This window comes from Boleophthalmus pectinirostris, unplaced genomic scaffold (genome assembly GCF_026225935.1).
Source record: "Boleophthalmus pectinirostris isolate CB_2022bp ecotype Guang Dong unplaced genomic scaffold, ASM2622593v1 HiC_scaffold_8, whole genome shotgun sequence".
Lineage (NCBI taxonomy): Eukaryota > Metazoa > Chordata > Actinopteri > Gobiiformes > Gobiidae > Boleophthalmus > Boleophthalmus pectinirostris.
This window is the reverse complement of record NW_026571515.1, coordinates 29,534,378-29,558,185: the sequence shown is the minus strand read 5'-3', so window position 1 is coordinate 29,558,185 and position 23,808 is coordinate 29,534,378. Positions and strand designations below refer to the sequence as shown.

At 37.4% G+C, this 23,808-nt stretch overlaps 1 protein-coding gene across 2 annotated transcripts; it reads right to left on the bottom strand.

The window, feature by feature from the left end:
• Positions 1-1,533: 1,533 nt before the first annotated feature.
• nup210 (nucleoporin 210) lies at positions 1,534-21,086 on the bottom strand. 2 transcript variants are annotated; one of them, XM_020929782.2, is made up of 40 exons: positions 20,508-21,086; positions 19,839-19,978; positions 19,433-19,564; positions 19,172-19,268; positions 18,925-19,075; positions 18,603-18,735; positions 18,329-18,487; positions 17,558-17,626; positions 17,346-17,452; positions 17,125-17,265; positions 16,912-17,049; positions 16,354-16,509; positions 15,701-15,899; positions 15,214-15,359; positions 14,678-14,896; positions 14,084-14,257; positions 13,794-13,986; positions 13,607-13,713; positions 13,422-13,526; positions 13,235-13,336; positions 13,014-13,142; positions 12,789-12,916; positions 12,582-12,717; positions 12,455-12,517; positions 12,196-12,375; positions 12,024-12,104; positions 11,767-11,898; positions 11,386-11,544; positions 10,683-10,774; positions 10,407-10,581; positions 9,577-9,752; positions 8,163-8,383; positions 7,646-7,782; positions 7,387-7,501; positions 7,155-7,301; positions 5,428-5,678; positions 4,741-4,942; positions 3,937-4,059; positions 3,486-3,560; positions 1,534-2,588 (listed from the first exon to the last, which is right to left on the bottom strand). In XM_020929782.2, the coding sequence occupies exons 1-40, from the start codon at positions 20,669-20,671 to the stop codon at positions 2,485-2,487; spliced, it is 5,658 nt and encodes a 1,885-aa protein (XP_020785441.2). In that variant the 5' UTR covers positions 20,672-21,086; the 3' UTR covers positions 1,534-2,484. The 2 variants fall into 2 exon arrangements, with proteins under 2 accessions (XP_020785441.2, XP_020785442.2); XM_020929783.2 differs by having other exon boundaries at positions 3,937-4,056.
• Between the last annotated feature and the right edge of the window lie 2,722 nt (positions 21,087-23,808).

Sequence of the window (23,808 nt, the reverse complement as noted above, 5' to 3'; positions counted from 1 at the left end):
ATTATGTTTTACAGATATAGTTCCTTTCCCTCTACCATTTACCCGTTTTGACACACAGAACTACACAACCAGCATTGCCTCTTAGACACCTGGAGGCTCTGCACTAAGGCTGCGTCTGCTGCCCCCCTCTGAGACATGGAGCGCTGCAGGAGAATAATGCACAGATTATAGCTTGTTCTGCGCACTTGTCCCATTTAGGATTATTCTTCATGCAGCGTAAAATGCTTGTGGGCTTTTGTGGGTTTGGTAAACAGAGTGTATGGGCCCCTGTGCAGACTGAGTGAACATAAACCAAACACAAGGCATTACATAGCAAAAAAGAATATGCACACAGGTTAAAATAACTTGAATTCAGAATATTAGCATTTTCTTTTGTACTTTTTAAGTTGTTAGTTAGGCTGTTGCTCTAGATTTGTCTTGAACAGTTTCATTTTCAAGATGAATCAAGAAAAATATAAAGTAACTTCTGGCAACTGCTTTTCTCCATAGAGATTTTGTTTTGTCTAGAATGTTCTATAATATGGCATTAAACCATTCAAAAGTACTGAACTGTTGTCTGTATTTGCAGTGTACTTTCTCAGTGGAGATTTGTGCAACAGTAAAGAGAATTTCTTAGACCCTCTGCTGTAAGTGTGTATGATGTTACATATATACGCATGTACCTATAGTGAAGGTGGTGACAGCTGCATACAGATGAGGTGGCAGATGGGCCCCAGGTTTTTACACATCCTCAGGGAATCCAAGTTGTAGATCACTTTTACATTCATTCTGTCCCTGTGCACTGTAGCAACGTGTAGCAGGAGAATGAGGGGAGGGGTAATAAAAGGAGTTCAAACAGGGACAATCACATGTCTGTAAAGTACATTGCAGAGTAGGTTAAGTGCACTTTATATATTATTACAAATCCATCACAGATGTATTAATTTACTTAAACCAATGTTGGGTCACGTAAAGGCTATCCCACAAAAAATGTGCTTTAGGCAGGGTACATAGGTTATATAATTTCTTTAGATAATGGAAAGATGCCAGAAGCCACACTACAATAATTTTGCTTTGTAATATATAAGCTTCCTTCACAATAACTTATGATACTAGTACAGCCAAGAGCAGTCATTTGTAACTTATGGTTTTAGAGGAACATAGCTCTTTAACCCTGTTCTCTGGGCATTGGACAAGACAATATTGCCAAAGGGTAGCTTTAAAACAACAACATAAATTTAGAAATAGCACATTGATTTTACTAGGGTAAGTGTGCATTAAAACTGCATCTGGAACAAGTCAAAGCATTTTGTTTTTAGGGCAACGATTGCCCAGTTGCATCCATAAGACAGAAAAACTCTGCTCAGTGAGAGATAGGAGATTGTAGGATTCACTATTTATACATTCCTCTAATCATCTTTCTACAGGGATAATTTTTACATTACAGACTTTAATATTTAATAAAGACATGCGCCTTTCTGAGTAAACTGAAGACAATATTATTTTTCTAGCTAATATTCATAGTGTTCAAAGTATTGAATTTCAGTCACAAAATTAAAGAATAAAAACTTTTAATTAGCAAAATAAGAGTTTATACAAACAAGCAAACTGGTATGAGCTGTACACATGACTGATCGTAAGAAACAAAACATCTTCATCTTCCCATTTTCACCATCCATTACAACACACATAAATATATTTTTTGAACAAATTATAGGCTAAGTGGCAAATCAAAATGCAGTTATTGAAAGTCAAGTCACACTCACGCCCCTGTGATTCAGTGCTTCAGTAATCCTCCCCTGGACGGCTTCACTTAATACAGAACCACTCTGCAAAAAACAGCTTTGAAAAGAAAAAAATGTCCAGGTAAATTCTAAAACGTTCACATGCCAACTGGTTCACATTGTTTAATCAGTCAGTTTATAATGGAATTCAGTGTTGTTTCAAATGCCCCAAAACAGAAAAATATCAAACTTTTTTTTCTCATTTCTGCACATTTGTAGGATTTGTCACAATGCGTTTTGTTAATTGGACATTTTAGCTTCACACGTGGCTATTCTGTCCTAATAAATAAAGAGGTAAAGTATGCTTATTGTCACAGGAGAATGTGTTTTTTTCTCACCAATGTTCACATCTGAAAACACAAATAAAAAGCAAAAGCAGTCACTTGAAGCAAAAATAGTGATTGTTTCTCAGCATTATGAAGAATTAAAATAAAACAAAAAATAACTGAAAATTTGGTATTAAATATGTTCAAGTTGTGAGCACAATACAGAAAAGATGCAGGATGCCACACAAAATAAGCATAAGTAGTCCGTCCTATTATTTTAGAAAATCTGGTAATAATAACATAACACATGAATATACTGTATTTGCATATGTACCAAGCTTTGTTAGCATGACATTCGCTTTGTTCAGTCTCATACCACAAAGCACTTCTCCTGAGATTTTGAGGCACCAACAAAAGTATCAGAGGGCCAAAGGTGCTCCACAGTGAAGGCTGCATCACGACTTGTAATCAGGAGAGAAGAGCCGTGACCTTGGACTCCTGGTCATATCCATCCTCGGGATCGAATTATTGAATGAGTTTGTTACAGCGGAGTTCAAACCTGCATAACAATAGTTTTAAACACAACTTTAGCTCCCATTTAAGAAGGTTGGAAGACAATGAGACAATATTGTAGCTTAGCTGCATAAAGCTAAAGGGCCCATATTCTTTCCTAATCACAAACACACCTAGAGTTGTTTCATTCACACATAACATACAAACCCTGCATAATTAGGCTGAGTTCTTCTCTCAAACAGAGAACACTCTGTCCCCCCATGTGATGTCATGTCGTAATACAGGAAGTGCTCCACTGTGTTTTTAAAATCTATACACTTTCACAAGAAACATATGGATGATTTCAGCCTTGCCAATCTCTACTGAACAAAAGGTGAAAGGTAGCTGATAATTTGAAATACTTTTTGCAATGCTTTGTTCACAAGTGGAACAGGGCATTTGGAGCTTTGGAAATGTAGACAGACTAATAATACAGGGTTACTCAAACATGTGTGAATGAAACAAAGCACTACTCCAGGAATATTTTTGATAAGGTAACAAGATTACAACATGGCTTAAAGCTCACAAGAGTGATTTTTTAATATTGGACGGACCTTTAAGAAAATAAAAAGCCCAATTGGTTTTGGAATCATTGATTAATTACTTCTCTACATTTCCAAATTGTGACAAATGGCTCCAGTAAAAGCTTCATCTAAAATCATTTACAATCTTATTTTTTACTTAAAATTAGATTTAATTCATAATTACTGAAGATATTACAAGAGTGTGGGTTTAAGCATAACTAAATAGTTATGTGATTCATTGTGTAATTGCTGGCGGCATGACGGATCTCTTTTCTTATTAAAACCTATCAGGCTTAAGAGAAAAAACACTTCATAGTATTTTCTGCTTCTTGAACTTTTTACTTATTGGTGTAGCATTTACTGCAGTGAGAGTTTCTTACCCATTACTGGTGGAGTTCTCTGGATAAAGGCTGGATGATATGGTGGTTCTCTTGGTGAAAACAAAGTGTGGAGTACTGCAAAACAATACAAGTGTTAAAGAAACCAGGCAATGACCTATTGGCAGAGATGCGGAGAGTAGCCAATAACTACACAAGAAAAAGCAAGTCTGAGCAAAAAAAAAAATTGCTGAAAACACTACTCAAGTACACAGTTATCAAAGTAACTCAAAATGAAATACAAAAAACTTAAACAGTAAAACACTCCACAATTGTACAATTTGTTCAAAAAAGTTACGATGAGAGAAAACCCTTCAGTTTATACAACATTGCTACATATTGGACCTATCATTATTTTATCATATGGGAAAACATGGAAAAACAAAAACATTACCCCAAGTTGCATCTATAAAAATGTAAATAAGTTCTATGAATGTCAAGAAAAGTGACCAACCGATGATGACGATGGCAGAACCAGCAAGTAGAGCGAATAGGGTGAAGAACATCGTCTGGTAGCTGTTGATGAAGCTGTGCAGAGACGAGCCCCCCTCCAAACTCCCGAGTGGAGCAGCAGCTGCTGAGGGCGCAGTGGATCAAACAACAGGCTGTCAGACAGAGTACTGCTGCAGCAACGCACTGACTAATATGAGACCTGCCACACTGTGATAACAAGGGCCACAACAGATAATGTTGTAGCATCAAATCACAATATTTCTCACTGTGAGAACTACAACTATTCACTATTTTGAAAAAGTTAGGTAATTGATGAACTCTTTCCCATAGACGTGAATAATTATCTTTTGCTTTCTAGAGGAGGGCAAGAGGAAGACAAACAGTATCTAATACCATTTGGTTGATGATCCGATTTCAATAATTCGATATTTTGACATTCATAAAAAGTATGCTCAAATGTGTAAAGGCTGATGTTCTGATATTGCAAAAAAGATGACTAGGCAGACAAGGTACCCTTGTATGGAGGATTACATTACATGCTGCTGTTTTTTTAATCAGCCCTTTTTTAGACTATCTACACAATAATCAAACTTTGCAATTTCAGTATTATCTTGTAGATAATATACTGCCCATCCCTGCTGACTAGTTCCTCTTTACTAAAAGTAACAGAGAAACTTTATGGGGAAAAAAAAGTATGTGAAGTATGCGTCTTTCAACATAAACATTCATTTCTGACAAAGCTACATTTAATCACAACATCATGTCCTCACGCAGTGACCTGTAATTGCTCTCAAAGGGTTCTGACCTTGTTTTGCAGCGCTGGGATCAGTCACATGCATCACAGTGACAGGGATGAGCAGGCGTTGTCCAGAGGAGGAGATGATGGAGACAGAGGCTGAGACTGAAGCTGTGGATTGTGCTGCAGAGACCAAGTACTTTATGAAACTGGGGAAGCCGTGGTGTACCTCTGACTCCTGCACGGAAATGTCCGGAGATGTAGATGCAGCCTGTGGGGTGGAATCCAAGATTAAACTAGTTAAAACACTAATTATCTTAACAACATGCAAATAAGATATCATTTGGGTGGCTATATGAGGTTAACAGTTCAAATTAAATAAATGTGTTTAAAATGTAAATTATCATTTTGGCCATGCAACAAAATAAAGTAAAAAAAAAAAGTTTGTAAAGATGGTCAAATTATATTGGATGGTCCAATAAGAACTTATTGACACAAGAACTTTTTGAAATTGTTTGACCCAATAGAACTTGAGATTATTAATGGCAAAATCCACTATGTTTGTTGCAAAGCAAAAATAGAGAAGCATTATAGAAAAGTAAACTCAAAATACTTCGGAATGCATTTTAGATTAGGTAAATACACAGAATTTAAAATTTTCCTTCTAGGATATATGACAACACATTCTTCTCTCCAAACCACACATCTCATTACACTGTGACGCCTTTAAAACCAGGCTATTCCATGTATATGTACCTCTACACTGGAGAGGGCAGTCGTGGGCCCGTATACCGTGAGCTCTGCAGACGGGTGGAGGCTGGACAGTAGCAGCTCGCTCTGGTCAGAGTAGAGGCCTGGCTCCACAGGTAACTGCGTGCTGACCTGCTCCCCGGAGAACGCACTGCCCTCCAGCCCCGCTCTGACCAGCACATTAGTCCGGGACATGCTGAGCACACGGCTCTGCTGCTCCGACAGAGACTGCAAGGTCAGGGAACAAGTGTACAGGCCTACAAGCAATGAGACAAAGTAATACAGCAGTGGTTAGATGTGATTATGTAACTTTTCAACAAAGGAAGAAGACTACCAAAGAGGGGTGGGTTAGTTGTTATGTCTCCCCAGATATCGCTAATAGTGTAATATTGAAAATTTAGCAGATATTTGGCACCGATATAATTTCTGCAATGTCTTAGTCTCTATGTGCCCATGTGTCATTCACAGTTTGTCAGATTTGTCTTTTTGAACTGACCAATTAATACAAATGGAAACTGAAGCAGTTTTGCTAAAAAATAAGGCAGTATCTTCACACACATGTGGAAGTATGTTTACACAAACATGTAGCAAATGATTTTCTATCTCAGATAAATACATTTTGTTATTACACAAACAAACAAAATATTAATTTGAGACTTTAACTTAATAGAAATGTTAGGTCCTTGCTATATTTTAAAATGTTGATATCAGAAATATTGGTTATAGGCTACATCAGCAAGTCAAATATTACTCTTGGCTAAAAAAAAATCCATATCAGACAACCCCAACTATTAAACATACATTTGGGAAGAAAACATTTCACTGCGCTCCTTAGAGGAAAACCAATAAGTGGGAGTCCCAAACCCCAAACACAATTATAGGACCAGGCAACAAGGACCTTCTTCTGTTCAATATATCACCATGACACTTTTTATGGCACCGGCTGAATTCATTCCACTGGCAAAACAGGTATTGATTACAGCCTTATAAATGGTACTTTCCTAGTCCTTTGAGCATATGCATAAATTTGGTTCTTTCCAGTTTAAGACCAAAAGAAAACATAGGAAGAAAGGTGATCTTAACAAAACTAAACTCCAGGGTCACAACTTTAAGAGATTGTAGCGCTCAGGGAAAAAAAATCTGATTTGTAGCCAAGTGTAGCTGAATTGGCATCAAGATATATCTGTTTGCCGAAGTCCCTTGAGACAATATATTTTTTACAGATTCTTAGCTAAAAGTTTACGATCCAAAATAAAATTGCCAAGAAAACATCCCAGTATTACCAAATTCAGGAGAGAGATATTGACAAAAGACTTGCAATATTTGTTTAGATTATCCCATTGTCAATATTGTGGCAAACCATCAGATGTGTTAAAATGTGCTAAAATACTGTGGTTGAGGTTCAAGTACTGCAAAAATGTTAAGAAATTATAAAAATGAACCTCTAAAGCACAGAAAAGTCACTTTATATTCAAATTGGAATTGAAAGTATATTTCTTCTCTGCATTTTTTGCAGCCTTATTTGATGGTTATAATGTAATATTAATATTACATTATAACAACTCCAGTTTTTGCACAACTTTATTCCAGCAATGTTATTCCAGTTTTGCACAACTTTAAAACAATTCCTACATTATAATTTTTGATATATTGCCCATATCAATATATTCACCTGTTACCAAATCAAATATATTAAAATCAGATAAAGGCAGAGGGGGTGAGGTGGTCTTTACCCATGTTACAGTCGAATCCGGTGTGCGTTCTAAAGACATCGTTTGGAGAGAAGCTGACAGAGTCACTGGTGAAACTCAAGAGGCAGCTCACAGAAGTCTGAGGATGGAGCACATGGATGGCTTCAGTTTGGGCAGAGGAACATGTACCTGCAGAAAAAAAAAAAACATATTTAATATCAAATCAGATAATAATGTTTAAATATGTGAATTTTAAAGGGGGCCTCATCATTACCTATAAGGTTGGTTCCTCTTTCTCTGGTTGAAATGTAAACCTTTGTCTCCTCGCCACTTCTCAAAGGTGTTGCATGAGCCTGAACTGTGGTTCTAAATGAGGCTTCCACTACCACCTGCATTAACAGTTCAGACAAAAAACAATATTTTTTACATGCACCCAAACAAAACATAACTTAAGTATGTATTAAGCTCATCATTACATGATTGAAGTTTTTTTAAAATCTTCCATTTATCTCAAAGTAACAGGTAAAACACACCTCTCTGTATGTTTTCAATAATCCAGGTATCTCATAGTACACGGTCACTGTTCCAGCATCTCGGGCCACAGCTGCACCACTCTTAGGATCCACCTGAAGCACTCCATTAGAAGAGGAGCTCCACGTGCCCTGGACACCTGCAAATGTAATTCAAATGAATACACATTTTTACTGGGTGACTTTACAGCTGGGTTACCTAATTTTCAAACCACGAGAGGAAGTATGCATTTAAATTTAGCTCTCACAAACCATATGGCACATTATTGATAATCTAATACATTTTGTTGGCCACTAGCACAGCTTTAGAACAGCTTTTTCAGACAGAAAAGTGTTAAGCAGGATGGACCACCCTTGGACAGCCAATAAGCTCTCACCCCAAAGCTTCATACAATGACTCACACTCCCATAGCTCATCCTTACAAGATTGCAATAGATGAAATGTTTATCATCACAAATTTCTTCTTCTACAATACACTGGTGGGAAGGGGGGGGGGGTGCATTTTCAATAAAAACTAACCATTTGGGCTGAGAGGAGGGACACTGAAACAGACCACATCTCCCACTATCAGTCTGGTGGCGTCATCAGGGAGGATGACGTGCTCCACAGGCAGAGGGATGAAGTCTGCGACGCCCGGGTTCTCACTGTCCCACACAGCGAGCAGCGTGAGCCCAACGTTCACTGTGCGCACAGTCACAGTGTGATTATCAGCTCCAAAGCCCATCTGTACCAGGTCCTCTCTACAAAACACACAAATGGAGCAGACTTTAACTTAACACATAGACCACATCAAAACTGAGACTAAATCAAATTGGAACCAAGCCCGGACTAGAGTCACATGCCGAACAAGAGGGTAGACATTAAGGACCACAGAAAGCCAATGTTTTGCAGTTTTCTACTAGCACTGCAAAACATGTTGCAGTCAGATTGAAATTTGATTTGGTGCAATCGCAAAGGCTGCAATTTTGTAGATAATAGAATGTTCTCTGCAAATAACTAAATATCTTGTCTTTTTAGGGTGAAAGCTAGCTAACCCATGTTGTTTAGCCCTATATAAACATGTGCTGAAATGGAATGGATGGGATTGTTTTAGTGTAGCAGTTCATATTTGAGTATTCTCTTAAATGTTATTGCTCTTGGATATGTATAAAATATGCACTGTAAACCTAATTTCAAGATATATTGCAAATATAATAGATATCACAATATATAAAAATACAATAAACTTTTTTTTCTTCAAAATCATGTATCTCTATTTTGAAACACTGTATTGTTTTCATTCTGTACATACTGACTCACTCCAATAATGTAATCACTGACTGGTCCTTCTCAGAGCACTTCAGTTTACTGCAGTGATTTGAATAGTTTCCTCTTAAAATCGTGTGTCAGCAGCACCTGGAGTACAAGCTAATAGAATCATTTATTGTGTAGACTGATGAGAGTGTCCCTCATTGGGACCACTGTGCTCCTGCCCAACACTCCCATTAATTTAGCTCACTCACTGAGGTGGAAAGCGCTCCATTTGAAATGAGGCTGAAGGAAAGAACCGCCAAGTGAATTAATGGTGTGAACTGGCAAAATGACCTCTCACTCAAAGTGGCATTTATACATCTTGTTCTACAAACATTAATACTCAATGTGTGATGTAGCAAAGATTTTGTTAAAAAAGTAGACTTTTGGTTATCAATTTCATAGAAGAATAAAATCTAAAAATAGATGGATTAACAATATGTAGTGCCTTCTCTCATTCTATTTTTAGCACAGTTATAGATAGATAATCACTTTTACACCTGAGGAACTAACTGCAAAATGTTGTTCAGTATTTTAACATTATACAGCCTATACTCTCTTATTGCAGCTCTGTTGTCAGGAAACAGAGGCAGTGAGAGACCACAGAGCCGCAGCAGTAATCACATGGGGACTGAGCTGAGACCTGTTTGTGGTGAAGGTGAGGCGTGAGCTGGAGCTGTGCAGAGGGTCCCCGCTGCTGGAGTGAAACTGGACGGAGAAGGTGAGGACCATCCCCAAAGGAAATGCTCGCAGTTTGTCTCTGAGGGACATTGGCAGGACGGGGCTGCTAATGAACTGGACATAAGACACAGGGACCACCTATAGAACAAACAACCAGATTGAGAACCAGTTCAGTTAGGCACTCACTTCATACATGAAATAAAGAAAAGATTTTAGTAGTGAATTAGAATATTGAGAAGAGTAGACTGGTGATTTAGATTATATATAGACTGGTACTTCAGATTAATTGGTGCATAATTCCCTCTAACTATGGGTGGATAGGCAATTTTAATCAAGATTCAGTCATGTCTAATCATCAATGAGATGCAAGGAGTTGTTTTTTGTGAGGTACACAGTCAATCCTCTCTGTAAGAATGTGGTTTGAAGAAGAGTTCAGACTTTGGAGAATAAATTGGACTGTTATTGTTTTAAATAGCACTGGTTAAAAGTCTGTCTCATTTATGTTCATAAAATCACTACTGAAAGACAATTTGACTTTGTTTTTTAAAAGAGTTGTGGGAACTGGTCCACCACTTTACTTAAGTTATTTGAAGAACATGGTACAGAATTAAAATGTATAGCACCAAACAACTATTTATCTTTTTTTTAGCTCGTAAAATTGTGCAACAATTACCAAACATTACTCAAAACAACCTTTTAACGAGACATTGTGCAGTGGACAATTTATCCGTCAGTAATAATGATGGAGCTATAAATATGAAACATCTTGAATACAGCAGATCACCGACTGACCTTGACAGCCAGAATGATCGTTTGATTGACACCAAAGGTCTCTTGTGAGGTGACCAGGAGAGAGGAGATGCCAGTAAGCGAGCTGGAGCAGAGGAAGCCTTTATCATCCACTTGTGCGATAACAGCCTGGTCAGGGAAATCCAGCATCTGGTAGGAGAGCAGGCCCACCCCATCTCTGTCGAACCGCACACAATTGTTAAAAAATATCAACTACATATTTCTACCCAAGATCAATAATAAAACTCCCAAAAGCAAGTCAGAAATATAGCACTTTACCTGTTGGTCTGTAGCCTGAGGGCCGAGTTTGGTGCCATCAATATTTCTCCAGTCTCTACTTCAGGATTGAGCACCCGCAGTTTGTCATAGACCTTGTTCAAAGCAGAAAGAAGAAACTCTAATTATCAAAAGGCTTGAATCATTCTTTGAAGCTTAGGCAGAAGCCACATGTCATACTTAGATATAGTTTGAAGTTGGATGCATTCACCACCAACTCATCTGTAGTCAAATAGTTTTGCACTAAACTACTTTGCTCTTCCAAAAATCAGCAACTTTAGACAATCCATTTACTTCTATGACATTTCATTTTAAAGAAAGCAAGAGAGATCCTGTGATGGCATAAACATTAAATAATCTAGGGTTACATTACGGACTGCAGATCTGGCATACAAATAAATCAATTGAAGTTATTTTTTTCTGTTTATAGTAGGGTTGCAGACAGGTATGTTGATTTGAGAAAGTATCATTAATGAACATTTTTAGGACCACTTTGGACATTTCTCTTAGTAGTTTTAGAATAATTTTAATCATATCAAAAACAGTATAAGACAACATACATGATACAAATAACTACTGCTATATTGTATAATTTTATTAATTTAGTATCAAAAGAATATTTTCCTCATTTTCAAAATAGAGTTTGAAATTGTTGTGTCGTGCCAAGTGCCAACATTAGTTTATTGTGAGTTTATTTTGAATTTACCTGTATCTGAATCTCGTCTTTAAGCTCATGTAAGCCGTTCACGAGTTGTCCCGCTGCACGGTCCTTCACCCTCAGTATCACCTTCAGCCCGGTCCTTCCTCGGGTTTTTCCAGTCACTCTCATGCCAAAATTATTCTCTGCCTGGAGCTCCACATTAGTCTGAAGAACACAGCATTATGAGAATGTTAAAAATAGCTGCAGAAAATCAAATAAAGAGGAGATGAGGATGCAGGAACAGGGACAGCAGCAAAGCAGACACACTCCCATCATACTACAAACCAAAAGCTTCCTCTACCACGTTTACCAAGTACCAGCATGATGGATTCAATAAAAAACTAAATATAACGCATGATCAAATGTGTAATATGTGTAACTGGGCACCTCAGTGTGTCTTGTTTGAACATCCAAGATGTCTCTCTTTGTGGTGGACCAATGAAAGGTGAGGCCTGGGATCGCATTAGCAAAGGTAAAAGGAGTCTGACTGCTGGTCAACCCAATCACATAAACAGGCATCTACAATGAAAACATAAAACAGGTCAGGAGAGGATTTTCAATTATAGACTAGACTGTATGTTACAAAGCAGACTATATATTATATGTATAGTATACAATCTAGTGTTTTATGTCAAATAGTATACCTGTGCCCCTGTCTTCATCCTCGTAATAGGTGCTTTGATTCGAATGGCTGTCAGTTGCACAACCTCAACTTCTACTTGGTCCTACAAACACAAGAATTATGATCCCATGTTAACTATACAGAGCATTGTATAGTATACTATATAAATATAAACATATATTTTCTGCTGTTACCTGAGACACAACTACAAGCTTCCCGGTTTCAGCATCAACAGCTTGAACCAGTCCAGTTACTGTGACATTGCCAATAGTGGCCCCTTTGACATGACCAATAGCACTGACAGAAGCCACCTCCTCTTTGGAAACTGAGAAAATGATGTTGGACTGAGGCTGTGGACCACCCTCAGATGTGATCTGAAATATTAATTAATATTATAATTCACATACATTTGGTAGAGGAAAAGGCTGTACACGAGACCCTCATAACAAATACCTGCATCATTGCTCCAATTAGCAAAGTCATTCTTTTTGGGATGAGTTTGAATGGTGGAAAAACCTGATAAAATAAAGGGATTAGACACATACTTTTATATGATACAGACAAAATAATCAATATGTACCTCTATTGGTTGTGGCGCAGATGTAATTTTTCTTTCATTTTTGTCCACAACTGCAGCAGTCAGTGTAGTTTGTCCAATAGCAACACCTTTCACAAGGAAAACTGCAGTGTCTTTTTCTGATGATTCGGCTAAATGCCTGTGGAGAATAAAGGGTTTAACTAAAACCCTTTTCTGAAGATGATGGCGCTATTAAAATTGAGAACTTACTTTAAAGAGACAACTTGTGAAGCAGCCTTGAGCTTCAGACCCATATATTTGAAATAACTAACAGGGAAGGGCATCTTATTCTCATCCAATACTCTCACATAGGCTCTAACAGATTTACCAATCTCCACCTATAAATCAGATATCATTAATTAACACAGAGACCTCCAGTGATTATATTGTCTATTCACATTCTGTGGGTGTATGCATATAATGAGAAAGTCTGACCTTGTCCACTACTCTGATGTAAACCTCCAAAATGTCCGACACGTGAATTGTAGATTTTGCTGGAGCTGGAAATGCTAAACAAAGATCATGAACCATCACTTTCACTATTCCAGAGTGAAGTGGAGCTACCTGCAGAATAATACATCAGGTTTAATATGTAGTTGATATATAATTGGTATTGCACTACACATCTATGTATACATCTTGAAATACAAAAATACCTCAGCACTTTTCTTAACTTCCTGAAATGTGACAGCTGCAATTCCTTTAATGCTAGTGTTCACAAAGAAGTGGCCAGATCCCTCCAGCAAGGCAAGATTCACCTAAAAGACAAATTAATGCAATTCAGTGATCAAATTGTATCAAAAATCAATATAAGAAAAACTCTGCCAAATTTGTCCATCTTACTCGCACTTCAGGGTGGTTATAGATTGTTACAGTGTTAGGAGTAACTTTGACATCTTCCACCAACAACAGCTCCAGAGTTGCAGACACAGGGGTCAAGGGTTCGTACTGTCAAGAATAAAGAAAAATCAATACTTCTACCCAAGACAATATAGCTAAATAAGTAAAAGGATGTTAAATGCACTTACAGGGCTAGAAGCTTTAGCTGCTACAAGATGTGAAACTTGGTACCCCAATGCGGTCACAGTAATCGCAGCTAGTCCCGTTTGATGATGGACAAGGATTGTCTGATGTCCTAATTCAAATCAATATTTTTATGAGTAGTGTATAATAAAAAGATAATAAGGCAATTAAAAGAATAGTAATATTATATACCATGAAGTTTCTTTTGATTGTTGTCATCCTCAATCAGCTGAAGCGCCATAGGCATAGTGGGCTCAATGCTGGCCAGGGAAACTTTTGTTGATTCCCAAAACAGGCTTAAAGAGCTAAAGTTATCAAACTTTCTTCCTTGATGATCAAAAGCAGCCAGCTCCAAAATTGGATTTCGGTAGTTGGAAACAGGCACCTTAAAATAAATAATACATGAAATATAATTTAGAGATGTACCACTGGCCCCTGGCTGTTCAGATATAAATTTAAAATGCAGCGGATGGGAGACAGACCACTTGTTTGTTCTGCTGCAGCAGTGGGCAGGTGAAGTCGAGCTGAGGACTGTCGTACACTGGTACCAGAGTGAGTCGAGATGGAGGAGCACACACAAACTTTACTATGGCTGGCTCCACCGCAGGGAAGGGATTAGTCACACTAGCTTTGTTCCCCACCATCACCTGCAGCACCTGAAACACAGACATCAGCAGATTATTACCTGTTGTAGTTCTATAAGCCCTTTATGTTGAAAGCTGTCCTGCACCTAAAAAACAGAATAGTTTTTTAAAATTTTTTCCAAACCTTCTAAAAGCATACTTAGCATTCTAACTATTCATGAGTTGAGTCTATGAACGCATTTCACAACTTTCAGAAGCCAGAGCGGAGTTTACTACTATGCCAATGCTTGCAGCACACCAGCGATACGTCCTGGATCACTGACAATAAAAACACCTTATAAATAGATGCAAACAGCACACCATGGTCTAATTTTGGTCCTGCTTATACATATATTTAATGTATTGTCTGGGGCAAAAACAATTTAAAAAATCTTTTTATATGAATAAATACAGGCTCTTTCACTAAAGTATACATAATAAAAGAAAGCCTACCTGTTCTCCGAGGGCTCTACATGTGGCTCTGACCCAATGCTGTTTGGAGCTGGAGGATGGAGGGCTGATGTGAGTGAGGCTCACAGCAGTTTCATCTTCAGATGTTAAGTTACAGAAGAACTTCGAGGGCTCCAAAACCCAAGGCCACGGTCCCCCCTCAAACAGCATGTCCTTAGAGGAGCCCAGAGTCACCACTGCCACAAAGACAGGGTCTACAGCCTGTCAAGTATGGAGAAAATGTACATGGTTAATAATACATGAAATTAAAAGAAATCATTCAAATGTATAAATCCCATATCCTTAATACAAACGATGTTCAGCAAAAGCATTACAGTATATCGATTATGAAATTATTTTTGTGCATATTAATGAAAATACACATAAAATCTATTTCAACAGCAAAGTTGGATTGAGAAATACATTCGTCATCAAGTTCCCATCCTGTTCAGCTTCCTGAATTGTGAATGCTTAGTCGTTTTACACATTTAAAAATATCCTTCTTTGTCAAAGAATAGTGAGAAAAACAGTGCACTCACTTTTAATGGGAGATATGCCGCAATGGTGATCTTGGCGCTCAGGTGTACGTTGCCATGAGTGTAGCTGACTGTGAGTGTGGTGTAACCCGCGGCAACAGCCTTTACCCTCACTCCACTGCAGTGGTCCTGACCCGGGGCCAACCTCCCTAAAACAAGAGCCAGAGATAATGATGCAAGTTTATATGGTGTACATAACATAGTAGTCAAATTTCACTCAGTTCAAAGTGCTTTACCATATATAACTAGCTGTAGTATCTCAAGGTGTACACTAGGGGTGCCGCATCTCATGAATTTTAATACACATTTCATAAATCTTTTTTTTTTTTTTTTGTAAACAAACTTTCTATTTGGAATTGTTATTTTAAGTGGTCTATTGTTTTGGTCATTATATGTTATCATTTTTACAGAAATAAGGTAAATTTAGGTAATTCACAAAAACTCTAAATTGTAATTCAAAGTGTCCAGTTGCTGTCAAACCAAATCTTACCATCTAGCAGCTGGAAGACTCCCTGGTTTTCCTCCTCTACCTGCAGGTCAAAGTGGGAGCAGTCGCTCAGCATCACTTGATATTGCTCCGTCTCCTCGAGTAGACCAAAGATCCTGAGGGGAAGCTCTAGGACCTGCTCGATTCTGGCCTCTACAGGACAGGGAGCAAAATCCATGGCAACCGGCTCTACCACATACACCTGCGGGAGAAAATTGTAGATCTTTCACAAACAGCCACATAACTACAATTATTGCATGAATTGATTAAGTGTCAAAACAGTTAATGGGATGTCAGAATTTGGACATAAGAATGAAATCTTCACTTGTCTGACTAAAAAGTCTTTGATCGATGTTCTATTATTACAGTTTCATTAATTTAAAATAACCAAAATGTTATAGTAGCTCTTGAAAGATGACAGTATGTTTTCAACCACTAAAACACTCAGAGCTCCTGTACTTGCTATGGCACCATATGCACCCCACTATCTAAAAGGCACCTAAACAAAACATTGAACATTATAGCTTTTGTTAATTTACTTTACTTACAACATAGTAATGGTAAAAGTCAGCAACAATGCAAAGAGATTAAGTTTGCTGCATCAAAGGAACATTTGGGGCAATTAAATATTGGGCCACATCTTATCGACATTTTACCTTCATATTGCCAAAGTGCAGCGGGTTCCGTAGATCATGAGCATAAACCACGCTCAGACCAATATCACTGACAGTTGTCATCAGCCCTTTCACAGTCACTGTAGCCACGGCCTTATTGGAGGAGGACCAGCTGAAATTGCCACTGCCTCCAGAGGCCTGCAAAAAAATGAAAACATTTTAAAAGTCAATTACTTTAGCCCTGATTGTGTTTGGTGCAAGTACTTCTAAAACGTACAAATCTCATTAAGGTAAAAGTATTTTATGATTTCAGTCACATTTGATTTTGGATTTAAATAGTACAGGCTTTTTTTTTCTTACCCATATTAACGTATTATTTGTTAACGCATTTGAGGCCAATACATTAAATGCAGTTCATACACAGACATTTTTAACATGTTTGGAAAAAAATGTTTGATTACCACGAAGCAAAACAAATACAATGGGAAATTTTCTTATGTAATGAAAGGACGTCCACTTTTTTCAGCATGAAGATAAAACACTTCTTGTAGTCTTTTAAAAACAGGAGGTAAACCCCACACAATAAAGTTTCTTAATTACCTGTATGGTGTACTGATAAGCTCCAATCTTCGGCTGCCATGGAAACGTGAGAATGCTGGGGCGCAAAACTATGGGGTTATAGATTTCTACATCTTGCTCATTGTGGACTGGATTAGAGAGGGTAAAAATTTTGCCATTCTAAAAAATAAATAATTATAAAGCAAATATTAGAAGAGATTAATTCTAGAAAAACAGGAGAAAATCTAAACTCACTTCTCCAACAACAGATGTTAAAGTGGCATCAATTAGAGTTAAGCCTTCATTGAGTGCTTTTACTCTGTGGTATGATCCATTCAGTGATGAGTCCAGAGTTTCAAAGTACTCCGCAGGGAATACAGTGTCAATACGGACATTCTGCAAAAAGACAAGAAAACCTTTGGAATCAGAGAGAAAATGTGTTTGCGAAAATTAAACATCAAGTACAAATTACTTACATCTGAAAGGTGAATTTTGTTGCCAGTCTTATCAAATACTTCAATTACAATATCATACACTCTGCCTGTTTCAAGGACCCAGGTATCTCCAGGCTGAATTTTAAAGCCTGAAAAAAATGTATTAAAGTGATATTTTGAAATAAATTAATGAATGTTACATATTGTATTTGACTGTGAATAATAATAATAATAATAATAATATTAATACAGACCTAAATAACCAGGTTCAACAACATACAAGGTGCTGTTGGGTAAGCGAGACACTCCTTGCATTCGAAGACCTAGATTAAATGTGTTTAGGAAGTATATACAGCAGATATAGGAGTTTAATAGCAAATCAGTCAATATTAAAACATTAAACTGTAATTATTTTATCTGTTATATCAATACATTATTCAGCCCATCATGTTGTGCTGTTTTACCTGTGTGTTCCTGTCTTCACTGTTAAAACTGGAGCAAACTCACAAAGATAACACACACAGCAACAAAAAATCCTATTCCCCACACTTTATCTCGCAAATCTTAAGAACAGCGCCACTGGACACATTGCACTCTTCATAAAATAGAATTTCACTCATCCACTACAGGAACACCTCACAGACCTGCACAGAGGCTCAGGTGTAGGAGAGCCCGCATTGGAAGAATTCTGATCCTCGTGAACATCACATTTTTGAACAATACCACCCCCCACTTCCCCTCCCCAAATTGCACTCTACTGTCTATTATAATCTGATCTAATCTTTTGTTGTTTTGTCTGTTTGAGCATGTTAAACAGGCTTTTTGTTTGTGGAAAAGGATTTCCCCTTGGGGACAATAAGATCTTGGGTCTAAATCATTATTAGCAAAATAAATTATAGATTCTAAATAGATTCTAATGTTTCTATATAATAAAGTACAGTTCAAAGATATGTAATTTTTTTTACAAAATTCAAGAGGAAATGAGAAACCCAATGCAATATCAGGGTTAGTTGTGAAAAGGATACTCTTGTGATCGAGCACCACATTGATATGGCCGAGTTGAACTGCAGTAACTTTTGAACTGCTTTGATCAAGACTGGCCACTGCAAGTTCAGGATTTCCATTGGACCCAACTACACTGTTCTCAAGGTGCAGCTCATATTGATCACAAGGCATTACCAGCTCTGAAAAAGATGAAAAGATATGGGTTCAGGAAGAGGAACTGATCACACAAGGTAAGTGAGATAGCGTGATACTGGACATAAAGGTGATTTCAAAGTCAAAAAGTGCACCACACACCAGTAATTGTGCCCTGTCGTATCTTCAGTACTTTGTATTGGATGGAAGTCCCCACAAGCAGGTACACGTCATATGCCGGACTAAGCATTATGTTCTCCAAAATCAACAGTCTCACTTCAGCAGCACCCACATCCTGTAACACACATCACCATGGTTACAGACTAGGCAAACTAGTTGGTTAGCTTCCTGCCACATCAAACCAAGAGTAACTGGTTGCACGATTAATATACGTGTAAGAGCAAATTCAAGAAACCACATTTTACACAACTACATTATTAGATTTGATCTCACTATCAAACAGTGTGCATTTCAATTAACTTACCTTATACAATGATTCCTGTATTTTGGCCTTCAATTTAGCATGTCCTGTTTTCAGTCCTGAAACTAGAATTATGTCGCCCTGCTTTCCAACACGCTCCATTTCTGATATGTATGTTGGAGGAGTGTAGGTGGACTCTGAGAACTTAAGCACCCTAAGACACATGAGATTTAAAGATTAGTTATAACTTAAACATAGTGGTAGTGATATTTGGCTGATTTAAATGATTAGGTTTACAATAAAACCTCACCTCAGTGAATTATATGAATCTGAGAAACCATTGGTTCCAAGATCCTTTACCAGAGTCCAATCGAAAACTAAGCCTGCCAGCGTACTGAAGGTGTTTCCTGTATTATGAAAGTCAGAGTGATTTAAAGTCATACTTAATGTAACATGAAATACATATTTTATTTGGCTAAACACATGTAACTATGCAGAGTAATAATGCTTTGGTATTACAAAACAAAAAGGTGTCAACAGGTGCACATCAGAACAATAAAATACTGTTTACCTTCTGAATCCAGTGCATGAATCCTAAGACCAAGTGGGGAGTCCTCCAGGTGCAGTTCTCTGGTTGTAGAGACAATCTGGATGTCATTGATAACATCCACAATGGCATCACAACGAAGTACCTGTCCTGTGACTATAATAAGGAAAACTTGTTTATATAATATTGTTACTGCAATCACATTTGTCTGTACAGTGTCAAATTATGTAGTTATTATGTTATTATTATGTTAAGTAAATCATTATTACAAGAAGACAGTCATTAGAGCATGTTTAAAATAATATAATTTAAAAAAAGAAATGTTAATTGACTATGGTCTTTGCATGATAGTGTAATGGCAAATACTGACATTATGCATTAGTAAAGAAAGAACAGGAAGTAAAGGCCTGCGAATTCTGTGTTTATTTACCAATGTCTTCAGCCAAAATTATGCTAGTCAGTCTGGAGGGCTGAGTGGACATGGCTTGAAGAAGAGCTTTCCTAGAACATCCTCTACTCGTATCTTCTTCCACAGCCCGAATACTGGCTACCTCTGGTCTAGTTGAAGTCCTAAGAAAAATGGATAGGAAGTTTAAGTGTTTAAGAGCTAAGAGTTAAGAGCTTTTTATTAACATGCATTCACACTGAACACCAGGTACCATTTCTGCCCCAAGTTGGAATTAGTTATATGTTTCAGTATTGATTTAGTGTATTGTATTAAATTATATTTTAATGACAATTTATTGTTAAATATTTTGTCTGATCACTTAAATTAGTGACAATACCCAAGTACAATGATCGAACAACACCACAATATTATCAGATTTTAAATTATTTACAGATGATAACGTGCTGTGAATGATGTGTGTGTATGTAAACAACGAATAGCTAACTACACTGCAGTCATGTAACATGTGCAAAACCTCAACTCTAAACTGCAGAAAACATAGGTCTGGTAAAAGCTAGCAGCTTTATTACTACACCTAGCTTGAGTCAACAGTGCAATGACCATTTGTCTTGTCTTGTAACATGACACGCCTGCTACTGTCCTCGCAGCGCCTCTGCATGTTTCATAGTGGTAAACTTCATCTATACTCACCATCTGTAGCAGCCCTCCGTAGTTTCAAGAGTAAAGTTAATCCTTGTACTTCTGGCTAATGGCAATAATACTTTGGGTATATTTAATTTAGAGCTGCCATGTATTTTTACAACGTTGATCAATAAAAGTAATATTATTGATAGGGGATATTTTGAAGAAATCATTTCCGCTCAGTGCGTAGTTACTGAGATTCCTATATTTAACAGTATACGCAATGTGCTCTCTTGGGTACCGTTCAAATATTAAAAAACTTAGTAAACCACATTAAAGCGGGGTTCAACGACTAAAACTAAAGTTCACATTCAAACAAAAGCTGCCTTCCAATGTAGTTCAGTTACAGTAGTAAAGAGAGCTGCCTCATGATGATTACAGGATTTTCAACTCGTATTACTTAGCTTCTGGCGTTATTTTTCCTCCGAAATCAATCTTAACACGCAAACCGAATAATTCTAATTTCCAATATATTAGTAGTGCAAATAATATACGTGCAAAAGCTTAAAACGCGCATGTTTCGTACAAAAACCCGCCATTAGCAATAAGTTGAAGCGTGCATGCCGGGAGTAGAGGAGACGTCATGAACGTGGGCTGGCGACGACCAGATGACGACATTTCTTAAAGCAAAAGTGTATTTTTGTTTACCTCTGATAACTCTTCAAAAAGTCTCCGACAAGGCTTTGTTGGATATGTTATTCAAATATGACTATATTAATATCTAAGTAGCCTACACTCTTCATGTTAATGTATGTTCTTAGGCTGTATGAAAGAAAGGACATGTCAAATTTAAGAAATAGTTTTCATTTTGGGCGGCAGTAGCTCAGTTGGTAGAGCATTCGCCCACTGATCCTGAAGGTTAGCGGTTCGAATCCAGCTCTCTACATAAACATCACAGGTTGAGCGGTCAGATCCACTGACCCACAGGTTGGCTGGTGTGATTCCAGCTCCCACAGATGAATGCTGCTGTTGTGTCCTTGGGCAAGACACTTAACCCACCTTGTTGTAAAGCACTTTGAGTGCCTTGAAGGTGGAAAAGTGCTATAGAAAAATGTGACCATTTACAGTTAAGAGATCTATAAAATGAAAACACTGTACTATAACACCTTACTTGCATTTCAGTTCAAGATGGTCATGCCAGGTGAATGAATAATGAAAGAGACCTATCACTTCAACTTGTCTCTCGCTCCTTATGTTTTTTAGAGTGATGGTTTTTTGTTTTTTGTTTTTTTTGGAATTCATATTTTCTAACATTTTAATATTTTACATTCTCAGGGCCCATATATTGCAGATCTTCCATCCTCATGCAGCTGTCTGTCTTTATGAGTCTGTCTCCTCATCTGGCATGCATCAGCAGTCACATCCTTCCTGGTGTCAGCTCAGGAACGTCCATGGACTGTCATTTTATCCACTGTGCAAATAACTGGTGAGTGAAAGAAATGCCATTGCTTTTACTTTTGTTAATGTCCTTAAGTATAGCTGTAAATGTTGTGAGCTATATAGATACCATTTTGTTTTGTACATTGACACTCCAAGGCTCTCCAAAAGTGTGAGATACTAGGCTTATAAAAACTACTGGAGGTCTAAGCAGTAAAAGCTGTTGACAGATATATATTTATGATCTTGATCTTACATTTTCCAAGAACACTATTATTATAACCTGGGATTACAATTTAAAATCAAATTTTCTGTGAATCACCTATATAGAGCACAATGTATCAGTTCCTCAAGATAGACTGAAGATAGACTTTTTAAATTACAAGCTATTTTTAATATTTTATTGGCAGTGTGTCTACTGTGATACTGAATCTACTAACTATAAACTGCTTGTGGTGCCTTAGTTCAGTCTTCACTTGTGGCATGTTCTGCTCTAGCTCCCTTCATTAACAAGAGTCTGGAAGGACTTTACAAGGCCCAGGTGGGGAGTCCCTTCACCCTATTTACTTACTGCTCCTAATTTCTTTACTCCATAGCACACTGCAGTGCCACAACATTCGGTATTCGCCTGGTAATGACTTCCGCTTTTCGTCTGTGAAGTTTTAAAGACCAAAACCAGTTCAAATACAACAAGAGACATTTTGCTTTTCTTCTATTTTTATAAGTATTTTATTCTTTACATTCAAAATTTGTTTTCCTTCAACTATTAGGCCAAACATATTTTAAGCACAAGTTTTGATCCCATCTGCAACAACTAAATATAAACAAAAACAATATGATATAGTCCTAAAATGTACTTTCATCACTGGTGTGTCCATGTTCACCAGATGGTAAAACATTGTCCAGAATTTGCATCTTCAAATTCTTGGACAAAAGTGAAGTCATGACAAATGTTGGCAAATAATGATGGTGACTGGATAAGTTTAAACAGTGATATCAAATGTTCTTTCATGGGGCTTTGATTATATTTTGTTTATTTTTTTTCATAATGAGACATAATCTAAAACATAGCTCAAAGTTGGAGAATACAATACATTTCAAAACCAAATCACTGCTTCTATCTGGATGACTAAAATGCATTTGGCTACAAACGATATTAAAAATTGTAATTAAATTGCAATTGATAATCCAACTTGACAAATTTCGAAAGTTAGGTTAGGGAAACTCAAAGCACCTGTTTAAACAAGGAGTCAGACCATGCATCACACAATAGACTGAACAGAGGTCTGAGCAGACAATGATGTCACTATCACTGGCACCTCTTTTAATGCAAACCAAAGCAGTGATGCAACGATTACCTCAGCTTATCCAGGGGAACAAATAATAAACACCATCTCTTTTAGTTTACAATTCAATATCTACTCTATGAGATGCAGATACATGCCTATTAAGACGCATTATGATGAGCCAAGGTTAGACAGTTATCCAGCAGGGTCAATTAGTCCTGGCATAAGTCACTTTTTAGACATGCATGAATGAAGAATTACAAGAGAGAGGGGCGCGATTAGGCCTGCCCAATATATGCGTGTCAGCTGGCATTATCTTGCAACCTAAGAATCATTAGCTGCAATGATGGAGGGAGAGAGAGAGACAGGTCAATGCAGACGGTATCTGTCAGGAGTGCCTCTGATAGTGTAACATACTGGGAATTTGCAACTTTAATTGAAACAGATTTCCATTAAGTGTCAAAGACCACCTTGGAGATACAGTCAAAACAATCCGCTATTGTTGCACACATGTTCCAATAAGCTCTTGTTAAAAGTTATGTAACAAAGTTTTTTACACTGGAGAGATGAATAGGTATTGTGTTTTAATATGTTTCACCTCCTACTTATGCACGAGTCAGTGTAATGAATGGTCAACGTGGAGGGTC